The sequence below is a fragment of the Eulemur rufifrons genome, chromosome 29 (assembly GCF_041146395.1).
Source record: "Eulemur rufifrons isolate Redbay chromosome 29, OSU_ERuf_1, whole genome shotgun sequence".
Classification (NCBI taxonomy): Eukaryota; Metazoa; Chordata; class Mammalia; order Primates; family Lemuridae; genus Eulemur; species Eulemur rufifrons.
This window is the reverse complement of record NC_091011.1, coordinates 36,525,555-36,541,789: the sequence shown is the minus strand read 5'-3', so window position 1 is coordinate 36,541,789 and position 16,235 is coordinate 36,525,555. Positions and strand designations below refer to the sequence as shown.

General features: G+C 35.4%; 1 protein-coding gene across 7 annotated transcripts in view; it reads right to left on the bottom strand.

The window, feature by feature from the left end:
• Positions 1-16,235, bottom strand: part of DGKB (diacylglycerol kinase beta) — a 569,068-nt gene that overhangs the window by 463,655 nt on the left and 89,178 nt on the right. For all 7 annotated transcript variants that reach the window (XM_069461465.1, XM_069461460.1, XM_069461461.1 and 4 more), the window contains one exon: positions 6,790-6,930. In XM_069461465.1, the coding sequence (XP_069317566.1) occupies positions 6,790-6,930 (141 nt within the window). The remainder of the gene's footprint in view (positions 1-6,789; positions 6,931-16,235) is intronic.

Genomic DNA, 16,235 nt, shown 5'->3' with positions numbered 1-16,235 from the left:
TAAAAATAGAAAGAAATGATTTGGACAGCTAAAAATATATATAGAAAAAAAATTAGCCAGGCATGGTGGTGCATGCCTGTAGTGCCAGCTACTCAGGAGGCTGAGGCAGGAGGATTGCTTAAGCCCAAGAGTCTGAGGTTGCTATGAGCTAGGCTGACGCCACGGCACTGTAGCCCAGACAACAAAGAGAGACTCTGTCTCAAAAAAAAAAAAAAAAAAAAAAAAAAAAAAAAAAAAGCACTTTTCACAATAGGTTAGAAATCATAGGTTTTAGTCACAGCTAGATAAACTAGTAGAATAATAAATAACTACCTTTTCTGGGTTTTCTTTTTTTTTTTTTTCATTGATAAACTATAGGTAGGTTGAGTAGATGAACTTGAGGGTCTCCTCAATGCTAAGTTTCAGTTCTTCCAAGGTTAATACCATACATAGCAGTTACTTTAGCACATAAGTTACTCTTCATTATCTGCGTGTCCATTATCCACTTTCTGAATATTTTCCTATTGACTTCTCTTCATTGATACATTTTCAAAAAATGTAAGATAATTTAAAAATTATTTTAAGTCATTAGTAACTTGATAGACACTAATCTAAAGAGGAATAGCATGCATTTTAACATAAAAGTATAAATAAATTTAATATTATTTGATGTCCTAAGTAATTCACATTACTTTCTATCTTCTCAAGCACCCACTGACTTTAACACAGTTTCATTTAACTATTATTTACTGAGCATCTATGTGTGAACCACACACACAGGCATTAGGTTATAGGATGGGCAGCTATACAGAGCGCAGGGGCATGAAGGAGAGTGATGTAAATCTGATTAGGAGATGGCAAGGGGACTCCTGATACAGGAAAGGCCAAGTGTAGACTGGACTGAATCAAATATACACTGGGAAGAAAGAACCCCAGAAAATGCACATTATAAGCAAAAGCACGAAGGTAGAAAAGTTCAGGGTTTGTCTGACGATGGAAAAGCTGCCCCATGTGACTGGGACAGCATTTGTGCCCCTGTGTGCAGGTCGTAGCCAGATGCAAGACTGGCAGGGTAGGCTGGGGTCTACCTGTGGAGCCAGATCAGTTTATCGATGCTAAGTTAAGGATTTAAATTGTATGTATTATGATATCAGGAACCATCAAATGGACCGGACCCTCTTTCACTCTGAATCAGAAGAGAAACAGGAAAAAAATTGGTATAGTAGTCGACAAGGTTTTAGGTAAGATGGGAGGAAATTATAAGAATTCACACTATATGAGTGAGATGAAAATTACATAGGTAGGTGTTTGAAAAAATAAAGCATCTAGATTAACTTCTATCTAGAAAACACAAGTTGCGAGAAACACTGACACTGAAGGCCAACTGAGGTTTGGAGTAGATCTATAACCCATAGAATTATATTTTTATTTTACTAAATTTTTGCTACTCAGTATATCAATAAATAAATTGGATGCTTGAAACTAACTGTGCAAAAGTAATTGACATCATATACCATGGATTAGGGGATCAGTTTGAATTTGAATGCATGGGCAGGCAAAACTCAGAGGGCAAATTCAAGAAGAAGCGAAGTGGCCAAGGGTGAAGAATTTTTGACTTATCTTTATTTATGTCACTTAAAAAATTTATGTGAATTAATAAATGTGAAGGAATTTATGTGAGCAAATATGAGTTCATCTAATCCTCATAGCTATCCTATAAGATAGACACTATTTTATAATCCCAATTTTACAGTTGAGGAAACTGAGTCCTGAAGAGGTATTTTTTAAAATGTACCCGGATCACTCAGACAGTTAAGTGTCAACCTAGGCTTTGCATTCAGTCAGTATAAATCAAGAGTCAGTGCTCTTAAGTACTATGTATGCCATATTCGTAGTAAGAGAATGAGAAGTTAAGTGAATATTGGCTATGGTCAAAGTGCAATTCTAGAGCTTAAAGTTTTAGAATAGAGCAATTCTTGGAAATTACAAGGCTTGGAGTATTGCAACAGAAGTGGAGCTGCAAAAAAAAATGGAAGTGAAGTCACAGAATTGGAAGAATGAAGGAGACTAAAAGAGAGAATGAATGACTCTCCATATAGTACTGTGGTGAGTTTAAGATTAGGAAAGCAAATCAGCCCTGACACCATGTCCTCATCCATTCACTGGGATGGCTGGTAACTGATACCAACAAGGAAGGAAAAAAATGAAATCCCCCCCAAACCCTAAAACACACGTGCATATACCCATGTAAAGCACACATCCCAGGGCATATGGAAGTAGGGTAAGAAACACCTTCTATCTGATACAGCCTCAGGGCAGCCAAGGTCCTCTCAGAGGGGAATTAAGATTGGGTTAAGGAAATCAAATTTGAAGAAATGGCTTATAGATTAAGTTCTCACTTAATATTTTGAGAGGTTCTTGGAAACTGCGACTTTAAGCAAAACAACATACAGCAGATCCTCAAATAATGTCCTTTCCCCTCAATGTCATTTTGTTATAATGTTGATGAGGAAAAAAAGAACTGGTTTCGTTACACATCATTTCACTTTAAGTCACAGTTTCCAAGAACCCGTTGACAGCATTAAGTGAGGACTTACTGTAACCGGTGGAAAATTCGGGAACATTTGTTTGTTAGTTTCTTCTCAGTAGGATCAGCTTTATAATGAACATTGTGTAAATACCTGGCAGAAAAGACAGGTGAGGAGATAGAAAATGATGAGAAGCACTAAATAGATTTATTAAATATTATTTTGGGGGAAAAGATTACTTTTATCAACATTGATGACAATGTAATTCTTTTATCTTATTAGTAAAAGAATGTAACCAAATATTGACACTGTGCGTGTGTTTTTACTGAACAGAAGGAATTGCATAAGCCAGTGTTTCTCAAAATGTGGTCTCTGGACTAACAGCATCAGCATCACCTGAAAACATGTTAGAAATGCACATTCACAGGTCTCACCTCAGACCTGCTGGATCAGATAGAGACTGATGTGTGATAAAGTTTGGAAACCTCTGACCTAGAGCAACGTGTATGTATTCCTCTCTGCTTAGCTACCTGGATTCAGCTAATCTAAATTCAACATTCACCTGAAAAAGTTAATTTTGGGTGCTTGATCACATCTATTTCTGTGTTAATTGTAAGTGCTTTTTCTTCTTTTCATTCTTATGTTTTATGTTGCATAACAAGTTATAACCCTTTTGGAAGTAAGTATATAGTAAACTAACCACCATTAAATGTTTTTTAAAGTCTTGCTGAAAAATTAAAAAAAAAACACTGTAACTGTAAAAGAATACATAAATGTTATAAATTTGTAAATGTGCAGTTGTAAGGGTAAAAACTACATGGTAAATTACTAAGAAAGTGGGTGAGGGGGATGAATTTTGATTTAATTGATTTGGGAAAGGGCCCAAATCAATTAATGCTTTGAATGCTTTGGCATTCAAAAAGAAAAAGAAAAAAAAAATTCTGATGGTTTTGATGTACAGCCAGGGTAAGGACCACCAAATTAGAGGGTAGTAGAGAAGAGACCTAGAGCATCCTCTACTTTGATAGTGAAAATGCCAGGCCATAACAAGTCTGCCTATAAGCATCTGCAGAAGTGGTTAAGCAAAAAGGAAAATTCAACTGAATCTTGTGTAAGCTTGAAAAAGAGCAGGGAAACTCCAAAAAAAAAAAAAAAGAACAGAGAGAAGGGGGTTGATAACACTGAAGAAAAGTAAACAGCAGGTCAATTTGACTTGATGCATCAGTGTCTTGGACTACAGTGTGAGTTAACACTCTGCCCACAATTGTGGACAAAGTCTAAGTAGGTTCAAGGACTTGCGCTGAAAACTCAAAAGCATGCTTCTTAGAAATTCCACCTTAAAAGCAATATACTTCCAGTTGACCTAGAAATGATTAAACTGCCCAACCAAAGACCATTTTGAGGAGAACTAATGGTACCCTCATTCATTCTCAGATGTGGAAAAAATGTTTGCCTTTATATTTTTATAATCTTCCCCAAACACGGTCCTAATAACACCTGAGCAAACTTTCTTTCTGGCTCTCACTTCAATAGAGATTCACTGAATGTTAATATTTACTTTGGAATGGGAGAAATTTCTGGTTCTTCGGAATACAAAATAAATATTGAATGCAAATATTCAATATTTATGAATAATAAATATATATTTAAAGAATGATGTTCATATGGCTCATTCATAACTTAAGCAGGTGTGACTCTTTAATAATCATATTATGCTAAATCCTTTACTGGTAGGAGAAATTTTATCAATAAGTTACTACTACATTTGACTAAAAATGCTTCTTAATTATAATTCTGAGCCATCACAGCATTTTATGTTTGCTTTAAAAATATTGAAGTTGGGACATTATCTTCACTATCATTCTAGTAGCAAGAATTTTCATTCATTTTTAATAATATACAATATAATTAAGTTAATCAGATTATTGAATAAGCTGTCAGCATTAAACATAGAAAGGGCTTTGGAGATAAAGTAGATTATCAAGTGATCAGGTTTAGAGTAAAGGCTTGAAAAAATATTTTCTTGCGTTGCAATGAGTAAAGTTTGCCACCAGAAGGAGCTCTATTACCATATTTTTATCACACGGCGTACTTAATTTACTTTGAACTAGACAATTCTCTGTATCTGCCACATCCCCAAACAAAATTATCAGTTAATTATTCATAATATCCAGAGTCAAATATCATAAACAGTCTGGCATTTGATAAATCATTTGTCCCTGCCAACGAGAATGTTTATGCTAAAGCGTGCAAAGATTTCCAAGGGAAAAGGGTACAGGTTGTCTATTTATAGGGAACTTTCTTGATCACCTATGTGAAGACTTCTTCACACACTAGACATAAATATTTTTTCAAAACAATTCAAAGGATACTTTCCAAAAGCTTGTCAATTCCACAGACCAGTGAACACAACAGAAAATCCAAATATAGAACCATCCTCATATAGTCACCTAATTTTTGACAAAGCGGGAAAGAATATACTCTGGGGACAAGAATCCCTATTCAACAAATGGTGCTGGGAGAATTGGTTAGCCACTTGTAGAAGACTGAAACAGGACCCACAGCTTTCACCTCTCACAAAAATCAAATCACGGTGGATAACAGACTTAAACCTTAGGCGTGATACAATCAGAATTCTAGAAGAAAATGTAGGAAAGACTCTTACAGACATTGGCCTAGGCAAAGAATTTATGAAGAAGACCCCCAAGGCAATCACAGCAGCAACAAAAATAAATGAATGGGACATGATTAAATTAAAAAGCTTCTGCACAGCCAAAGAAACAGTCCAGAGAATAAACAGACCACCTACAGAATGGGAAAAAATTTTTGCATACTACTCATCAGATAAAGGACTGATAACAAGAATCTATTTAGAACTCAGGAAAATCAGCAAGAAAAAATCAAGCAACCCTATCAAAAAGTGGGCAAAGGACATGAATAGAAATTTTTCAAAAGAAGATATAAAAATGGCTAACAAACATATGAAAAAGTGTTCAACATCTCTAATCATCAGGGAAATGCAAATCAAAACCACAATGAGATATCACTTAACCCCAGTGAGAATGGCCTTTATCAAAAAAACCCAAAACAACACATGTTGGCGTGGGTGTGGAGAGACAGGAACACTAATACACTGCTGGTGGGACTGCAAACTAGTGCAACCCCTGTGGAAAGCATTATGGAGGTATCTTAAACAGATTCAAGTAGACCTGCCATTTGATCCAGCAATCCCATTACTGGGCATATACCCAAAGGAAAAAAGATCATTCTGTAACAAAGGCACATGTACCCAAATGTTTATAGCAGCATAATTCACAATTGCAAAGATGTGGAAACAACCCAAATGCCCATCAATACATGATTGGATTAGTAAACTGTGGTATATGTATACCATGGAATATTACTCAGCTATAAGGAATGATGAAGATACGACATCTCTATGGTTCTCCTGGAGAGAGTTGGAACCCATTATATTAAGTGAAGTATCCCAAGAATGGAAAAACAAGCATCACATGTACTCACCAGAAAATTGGTTTCCCTGATCATCACCTAAATACAAATCTGGGAACGACACCAATTGGACATCAGACTGAGGTGGGGGGTGGGGGAGAGGATGGGGGTATGCCTACACAATGAGTGCATTGCGCACCGTTTGGGGAGTGGTAACACTTGAAGGTGCTGACTCTGGAAAGGGGGGGTGGGGAAAAAAATATGAAACTATTGTTTTTTTAAAAAAAAAAAATACATTCTCTATTCTAGGAATATAAGGTTTCTACTCTTAAATCAAGATTATTAATTATACTATTTAATTTCTATATTGTCTCCTAGATCTAGTTTTCAGACAAACGTATTGAATTTTTCCATAGAACTGTATTTTTGTGAAGTTCTCAAATTTGTACATTTTTGCTCTATGTATTTAGCACATTTGATACCATTATACTTCTTCATAAATTGTGCTTTTTATCAATAAAAAAAAAAACAAACAAAAGCTTGTCAATTCAAAAGAACTGAGGAACATTTTTTTAAAAAGTCATGTGACAAACATATTCCAGAAATAATTGGTAATAAATGGAACTTGATAAATAGGAACCTGAAATGGGGAGATCTTAGTATCTTTTAATTGTCTGATCTTCAATGGGAGAAATTTTTTTATTGTTAAATGTGGTTACTCTATTTATCCAAAAATAACACAACTGTAGTAGACGCAATTTTGCCTTCATCAAGACCCAGTCCCTTCTCCTGCCCCTGACTCTGACGAGTAAAATAATTAAGAAACACATACATTCAAGCTTGTCCTCAGGTCTTCCTCTTTCCAGGAGAGACAGGTAACAGACAATGTCCTTCAAGTGGATTACTTCCGGGGAACACGTATTTGCAGGAGAAGTACGGGGAGGGGTGACGGCACCTTTATTCATTCTCAGACCTGGAAAAAAAAAATTGTAGTGTTTTAAATATTCATAGTGTTCTCAAACAAAAAGCTAATAAAAAAAAAACAGAGAGATAACACATAGACTAATAAAAAGATACATATTTCCTATGCCTAGAATAAAAAAATCCTCAGGAACTTCAGTATAGCAGAGTTAGGCATATTCTATGACTGTTGTAAATAATGGAGAGTTTGCTGTGATCCAGGGCCCTGGACGCTGCTCTGACGGCCACTAGAAGGTGCTGGGGTCAGGATCCTATTGCCCAGGGTGAGTTACTGTACTAATCCGAATGCATGAGGAACCACTCTCCTATTCCACTTTTCCTTGCTTTAGACAGTCACAGCTATAAATCAGCAGGGAAAATACTAAAAATGGACCTTGCATGAAAAACTGAAGAAATGTGAGTTTGTCACAATATGATTTCTATCTTAAGAATAAATAATTGTTAAATCATAAAAACATGCATTTATATCAAATATTTGCCAGGACCATGAATAAGAAACCCTTTTTTGCCATCAAGGAATCTGCCCTTGAGTAAGAGTAAAGAGAACATAAACAACATTCTGGGTAAGCACAATGGACATTTAATTAGAGAAGTGAGAACATATGACCAGTCTTGTTTTAATATGGTTCCTTAGCACAGATTTACCTAATTGCACACCTCTTGTCCTGGCCTATTTTCTGTGATTTATAATTTTGATTGAATACCTATTATCTCATCCTGATATCTCAAGATTCCCAGGCATATAATTGAATGCATTGTGAAATGTCACCAGTTAGTTTTATGATTGGCAATGCTACTGATAAGGGGAACTATTTATTGATTATCTAATATGTGGCCGAAACCATGGTAGGTTCTTAACACGTATCATTTTACTTAATCCTTACATTAACCCAGTGAGGTAGATTGCGTTATTACTGTTTTACAGATAAGAAAAAGTCTTACAGAGATTAATTCTCCATAGTTTCAGAGCTAGCAAGACAGGTTCATACTTTATTTTACACTGGTAGCTTAAAGACTATTTTAGTTCAAGGCCAATAATTAAAAAAAAAAAAGCAAGAAAAATAATTTACATCTTAACCCTGCAAACACACACACACACACACACACACACACACCATTAATGAGTTTCATAACTACATAAATATCTTCTTTTCTATGTTAACCTCTTCCTATTCTATTGTATTTGATCCTTAAAATTTTGTCAAAGATCCTCTGAATTGAATTTACTAGCCACCAATGGGTCAAAAGCCACAGTTTGAAAAACACTGCTTTATATCCTTCTTTCATTTTTCTTTTCACTAAAGTCTTACTTAGTTCAAATATATCTTCACGTTTCACATTCATTCTACTCGTTTATAAAGTTAGCAACAGAGACATATATTGTAAATAGATTTTCCTCCTCACAGAAGTATCAATGTATATATAATACAAACTAATAGTTATTTTTACAAACCAAAGAAGGCAGAGAATTGAAGACAAATTCTAAGTTTAAAAAAAAAAAGTGCCTTGAATAATTGCAACTAGCCAACGAAAGCTTAGCCAGCTGCAGGAATAAGCAGTTCCAATTTATAAAAAAGACATTTTGGCACTGACCCTTGACATGAACATAACTTCCAGACTTGGAGAACACAGCGCTTGAGTTATGGTTGGATTAGCTCTGACCTAACTCATCCTGCCTGATGAGCTAATCCTCTCTTCCCAGCCCTCCCCCTGTGGTACTGAAACAATCTAATCTGCTTGATTTAACTTTTTTATACAAAAAGTCAGAACAAAACAAAAAAGAAAGAAAAGAGCATGCTGTGACATTTATTTGAAAGAAAGCCAAACATATTATACATTTGCACTTATTTAGAACATGGTATGATAATTTGTTTGTACTTACAAAACTAAGGCCCATGGTTTTTAATTATCAGTTTTCATTATACTGAATACAAACAACTGGAGAATGTAAGGACCACGTAATTTTCTGTTTGCCTTTCCTGTATGTAATATATAAATTAAGCATGAACATATTTATATATAAATTTATGTATAGCCTCCATTTTTGAAAGAACGTATTACTGTACTAAAATTCTTTTTGTTTTAAAAAGTGAGTAAATATTTTCCATTTTCTGCTCATGACATATTAATAACTGAACGTTGTATCATACATTTAATTATGTCAAAGTTTTACATTTAAAAGAATGCAAAGCTTTTGAAAAAGAAATATTGGCATATATCCAATCTATATGTTGAAAGACTGATCCACTCTTCCTCACCTCCAATGGTAGCAAAATTTGAGAGGTAGAATATATAGTTTTTGAAATGATTTATAAAGTGCATCAAAGAGATAAAATGTCAAAGACCTTGTTTTCACAATTACTTGATAAAAAAAATTATAGAACTGGATTTAATTTTTTTAAGACTGTACTTCTTTAGAGAAGTTTTAAGGTTCATAGCAAATTGAGAGGAAAGTATAAGGATTTGAAAAACACTACTTCATAGCCTTCCTTCATTTTCTTTACTGAAGTCTTACTTCAAATATATCTCTATGTTTCACATTAATTCTACTTCTATTTATAGTTGTCGGCCCACACATATTCTTCCCCATTGTCAACATCCCCCACCAGAGTGATACGTTTGTTACAACTTATGATGAACCTACATTGACAGATTTTGACATGTTTTGGACATTTGACATCATTATCATCCAAACTCCATAGTCTACTTAGGGTTTATTCTTTGTGTTGTACATTCTATAAGTTTGGACAAATGTATAATGACGTACATCCTCCATTATGGTATTGTACAGAACAGTTTTACTCCCTAAAAATCCTCTGCTCTGCTTATTCAACCTCCTCCATCTCTGATAACCTCTGAGCTTTTCATTCTCTCTCTAGTTTTGCCTTTTTCACAATGTCATACAGCTGAAATCATACACGTGTAACCTTTTCAGATTGATTTCTTTCACATACTAGTATGCATTTAAGATTCTTCCATGTTGTTTTTGCATGGCTTGATAGCTCACTTCTTTTTAGCACTGAAAAATATTCCATTGTCTCAATGTCCTGCAGTTTATTTATCCATTCACCAACTTTATTAAATTTTGAGGTGTTTGATGAAAATGTCCACAGGTTGGTTCCTGTTCCTACCCCCTTACCAAGATCAGCCCAGGTTTTCTGATGTGGTGAAAATGTTTCTTCATATTTTCATTTAGTTTTCTGAAAGCAGGCCCTGGGCCTCAATCATCTTCATAGAGGTTATTTTTACACCCTATTCTATCTTCTATCCCATAGACTTTTTTTCCTTTTCCTAAATCTCGCTGGAGGTTTTTCCCATTACATATTTCTCTTACGGTTCATTGCCCTGAAGAAAAGTGTTTTTCCTTTTATACAGTTGCACTAATGGCTATTGAGAAGCTCAGGAGGCAACACAGATGGGAAACAAGAACTTGCAAGCCTGGTTTCTGGACCACAGCTCCTCAAGGAGATGGTTAACAGGAATCCTATATTACTCTTTAGCAGCAAGAGGCTCTGATGAAGAGGCTCAAAATTCTATTTTCTTTTAACAAAGGCCGATTTCATGCACCTAGTCATCAGTGAAATTCTCTCTTTAGAATTGAAAAGGGGATATGAAGCTAGGCAAAACAAAAGGTGGTTTCTTTTTCCTCAAATGGCCAATATTTAGCTCTGAAGATCATGTGATCGATTGACACCTAATTTGCAGGTTCTCTGACTTACCCGATGATTTGCTACTTTAAATATTTCATCACAAAAGTAAAGCAAATGTATATACACACATATATATCTATATATGTATACATGTATATTACAATGTACAACAAAGTACAACATGAAGTGAAAAATAAGCGTTGTAAAGTATATTAGTAGTATTAGTAATAAAACTATTTATTATTTATTTAGAGAACACTTTTCTCTGTTTAAGATTATTTCAGGATATATAGAGATATACACACATGTATATTTATAAGCATTCTTTTTTTCAAAGCTTTAATTACAAAAATAGTTAGCATTAGTCAACTTGAATATTACCTATTATTATATTCTTTAAGCACATGATTTTCATCGTACTACAATCTAGATACTCTGCTTCCTGAAACAATAACCTAAAAAGTTTTGTTGTAATAGGTATTTTTAATTCCAATCTCCAAGTTCAATTATTAGCAAATAACTTTTGAGTACATGTTAAATTAGTGCCTCTGCTCCAGTTTGTTTTATTTTCAAACACTTGCATTTCAGATAATGAAAATGGTAACATTATCTCCATTGGTTTTTTTAACTGAAATATTCAAAACTAATAGCACGAATTACATTTCTGTACTTATAAGGTGATAAAACAATCTGGCAATTTAGCTTTTTTTAAAACTGGTTCAATTTACAGAAATTAATCAGGCTTATTTAACACTCAGTATAATTATACATCCAATATCCATACCGACAGGCATAAATAATCAAGAGTAAAACAATTGATGTTAGTATTATTACACATTTTATGATTTTTACACTTAACCTTGCAAATATGCTTGTCTTGAGATAGTATTATAATTATTTTTCTTCTTTATGCGTATACAAACTGGCAGCAAAATGAGGTAGATTGCATTATAAGTCAATAATGAATGTAAAATAGACAGTGATTCCTCATAAGGTGAGAAAAGACAGTGGGATATAATCCCTGACATGAGACTGCGGTCGGGCAAATCCCCCTGAGAACATACTCTGATTTTTATCTGCTTGGACGTTGCCGAAAACCCCCAAACAAGTGATTATGAGAATAAGGACTGGAAGTGCAGGTCTTTGGGGGTAATGTTCTAGGAGCAGAGCAACCTCTGTGAAGGGACAATACTGGTAACATCTCTGGGCCGGGGATAGTGGCTCACACCTGTAATCCAGCAATCTGGGAGGCCAAGGCAGGAGGGACCCTTGACGGCAGGAGTTGGCGATAAGCCTGGGGAACATAGCAAGTCCCCATCTCTACAAAAAATTTAAAAAATTAGCCAGGCATGATGGCATGTGTCTGTAGCCCCAGCTACTTGGGAGGCTGAAGCAGTAGGATTGCTTGAGCCCAGGAGTTTGAGGTTACAATGAGATATGATCCTGCCATTGCACTCCAGTCTGGGTGACAGAGTGAGACTCTATCTCTAAAAATAATAATAATAATAACAATAACTCCTCTGGCTGTGTACAAACAAACTTTTATACAGTAGTCTCATATGACCCTGTAATTCTATTTTAGAGATGAGAAAGTAGAAAGTCAGTGAGTAAACTGCACATGGTCACATAGCAGTCAGTCAGGGGAGTAAACAGTGGAAGATGGGTCATCCAATTCCAAACTTTGGGCTTTTTTCAAAAGCAGTAAAAACAAATTCTGTCTGCACCAGTGCTATCCAATAAAACTTTCTGCAATGACGAAAGTGTTCTATATATGCAACTTTCAATACAATAGCATTAACCATATATGGCTATTGACCACATGAAACATGGCTGGTAACCAGAGAACTGAAATTATGTCTTATTTAATTTTTTTTTTTTTTTTTTTTTTTGAGACAGAGTCTCACTCTGTTGCCCGGGCTAGAGTGAGTGCCGTGGCGTCAGCCTAGCTCACAGCAACCTCAAACTCCTGGGCGTAAGCGATCCTACTGCCTCAGCCTCCCGAGTAGCTGGGACTACAGGCATGCGCCAACATGCCCGGCTAATTTTTTCTATATATATTTTTAGTTGGCCAGATTATTTCTTTCTATTTTTAGTAGAGACGGGGTCTCGCTCTTGCTCAGGCTGGTCTCGAACTCCTGACCTTGAGCGATCCTCCCACCTCGGCCTCCCAGAGTGCTAGGATTACAGGCATGAGCCACCATGCCCAGCCTATTTAATTTTTAATGAATTTAAAGTTAAATAGCTATGGGTAGCTAATGGCCACTATATTGGACCATGTGGGCTACATATTGTCTGCAGGTGGATAATTCAAAGGTGGTTAAATAACTTTCAGTCACTTGAATACATCTAAGTATGGGACAAAAAGAATTAAGCCACCACATATTAAAAGAGGCCACCATGCTAAATTGCCCATTTTTGCCACATTGAAAAGAAATTCCAATGATGTCCTTCAATTTAACTCTAACTTTCAGAATGTATAACACCTTAGGGAGTAAAAAAAAAAAAAAAAATTAGGTTGGATGGTTGGATGTGCCCTTATGCTATGCATACAGACTAAAACACTGGAAAATAGTCTGTTTAATGAATAACAGTAGCAACAGAACTTTATTGAGCATTTATAACGTACCCAAGAATATTTAAGTGATTTTATATGCATTATGCTTTTTGAGTCTCATGATATCTAGTGAGATAGAGATAGGTAGATACACTTATTATCCCTGTTTTACATTTAAGAAAACAGGTAAAGACGAATAGCACAAACACAATTCAATAAGCAGCTGAACTGGAGTTTTATACCGTAAGCAGAATTTCATGAGGCTAGAGAGAGGAAAAAATATTAGAGGAATCTGTCTCTTGCCTCTCAAATAACCTTCATTTTAAGAATTTGATTTTCAAAACTCTTACGAATAGATACATTGATTAGTTGATAAACCTTTAGAAAGAAATTAGAAATCCTAGCCATGGCTGAGAACTTTAAACTTTCATCTTCCATTTGGCCCTTGTCTTAAGCCACCCATTATAATATTAATACATGTTTGTGAGTGATTGTGTCTATGTGTTTGCACATGTAAACATACGAGTACATATCACATATTTACCAAATCTTTACCAATAATTTCTTGTAGGAAAATGGATAATGAATGATTTTTCTTATTGCTTATCTGTGTTTTTAATAGATATATAATTAGCATGTCCTTTATAAACCTAAACCTAAATAAATATCCAGGGCCTTTAATATTAGTCGTGTAAAACCAGGTCCCAGGTACTGAGGATAGAACACTGAATAATCCAGACCAAAAAATCCCATTACTGTAGAGCTTTCATTCTCTAGGGGATCAAAGCAAATGTTCTACATCATTGCATGTCTTCTGGCCACTGCTAGGCAGTTTTGCAGCATATCTCAAATGAGATGTTATGATTGATTTGGGCCTTGGCAGGGTACCACATCTCTTATTTGCTTTTACTAGAATATCACAAACTATAAATAAATAATCTTAAACATAACAGAGCAAAAATCTTAAGATAATACTATCATTTAATGTGTAATTATTAAGATATAACTGGAAATACAAAAATGTCTTTATTCTCGGTAAATAAATCTAATAATGAAGTAAAGGTAAAGCATTTGAAAATCAAATATTATCTAGACTATTCAGGTAGAAGAATAAAGAAATATGTATAATCAAGTCCAATATATTCAAAACCATTTAATAATTAAAGGAGAGACTTGGGAAGAACTCTTTATTTACTGATAATAATTTTATCACAAACCAGACCCCGAAGTTATAAGTTTTGTCTGGCTGTAGGGAAGGGATTAAGGGATAAATATTTATTGGAATAAAACAATTTGTGAATTACTGCTACTACTATTAACAATAATGATTATAAGTATGAATTTGGTACCATCGAGGTATAAGAAATGTAATGGACCAGGTGTAGTGGCTCACATCCTGTAATCCTAGTACTTTGGGAGGCAGGAGGATCACCTGAAGTCAGGAGTTCAAGACCAGCCTAAGCAAAAGCAAGACCATGTCTCTATGAAATTAGAAAAATTAGCTGGGTTTGGTGGTGCAGGCCTGTAGCCCCAGCTACTCAGGGGACTGAGGCAGCAGGATCGCTTAAGCCCAGGAGTTTGAGATTGCAGTGAGCTATGATCATGCCACTGTACTTTAGCCTGAGAAACAGAGTGAGACCCCTGCCTCAAAAAAAAAAAAAAAAAAAAAAGAGAGAAAAAAGAGAGAGAGAAAAGAAATGTAATGGTTAATATAAATAAATGTTAATTGACTAATGAACAAAATTCTTTTATCTGTGTTTCTAGAGCATTTTTATGCGAGTATGTAAGCTTATTACATCAGTAGTAGTAAATAGATCAACATTAATAAATATACCAGTATATTTTAAATGCCCACTATATACCAGGAATTTCCCTATATCATAGTCATATGAGCCTTGTAGTCTGTTCAGTTTGTGTTTTTTGAGACTCTATCCACCCTTGTTGGCATTGTGGAAACTGAAGTAGCTGAATACACACAAAAGAGCTATTATGCTCTTTTAATGCTCTTTTAATGCTACCACACATTAAAAAAAATACAAACAAACACACAGATACATGTATTTTTAATATCCTCTAGACAGTCCTAGTAAGAATAATAGTTTCTTCTCAGCACAATTAATGAAGTATGTCTTCTGGCAAGAACATTCAGTAAGGTCATTTGGCAAAAGAACATTTGTCCAAAGGTTCAAGTACCTAATTTTCATTGTATAATTTTCTATTCTTAATTGATTAACTTCATTAAGGGCAAAAAGGAATTGCTTCTCCTTTTCTACCAAAAATAAGCACTTGTGGTGGGACTCGTTAGTTGCACAGAAAACATAAAATGAGCTAAATCCTATGACTGACATTACAACTTATTGGTGTGTAGCTTTACAGCACAAATGAAATAACTACTGCTCCATGGAATGAGCAATAGGAGGGTTAGTGACCAAAGATAAGCTTCCTTAATTGTTTTAGAGATAGTTGTTATTACTCTTAACCTTAAAAATATCTTCTGGACCCTTTTATACCTTCAGCCTCATCCCCCTTCATCATAGCTTCCACATCAATGGCAGTGTGATTATTTGCTGGCTTAAAATCTTGTAATGGCTTTCCAATTTCTTCGGCATAAAATTCATAATGCAGACAAAACTCGTCCCCACGTGGCCTTGGCTACCTCTCTCCCCTCTTCTCATGCTGTTCCTCCAGTCACTGCGTCTGCACCAGCCCAACCCGAGTCAAGGAGGACACCCAGACCTCGCAGCCCTCCTAATAAGGCTACTTTCCTCCAACCTTGTAAGATCCTCGGGACTTGGATCCTACTATGCCCTCTCCCATCAGCCCACCTCCAAGCCATGACCAATACTTATAAGGTCATGACCACCATCTGCTCTGGGACTCACAGGAATGACCTTGTTACACCCTTTATCCCAGTTTAAGTGAGTCATGAGAAGCCCAGGCTCCCAGTCATCCTCAGCCTCAACCTGTACTTAACGTCCTCTTTTCATATGAACTCTTGCCAACAGTATGGGTTACCACTGGACATGCTACACACAATTAATTGTCTGTCTCTCCCGACTAGTATGCAAATGACTGGTGGAGATGGGTTTTATT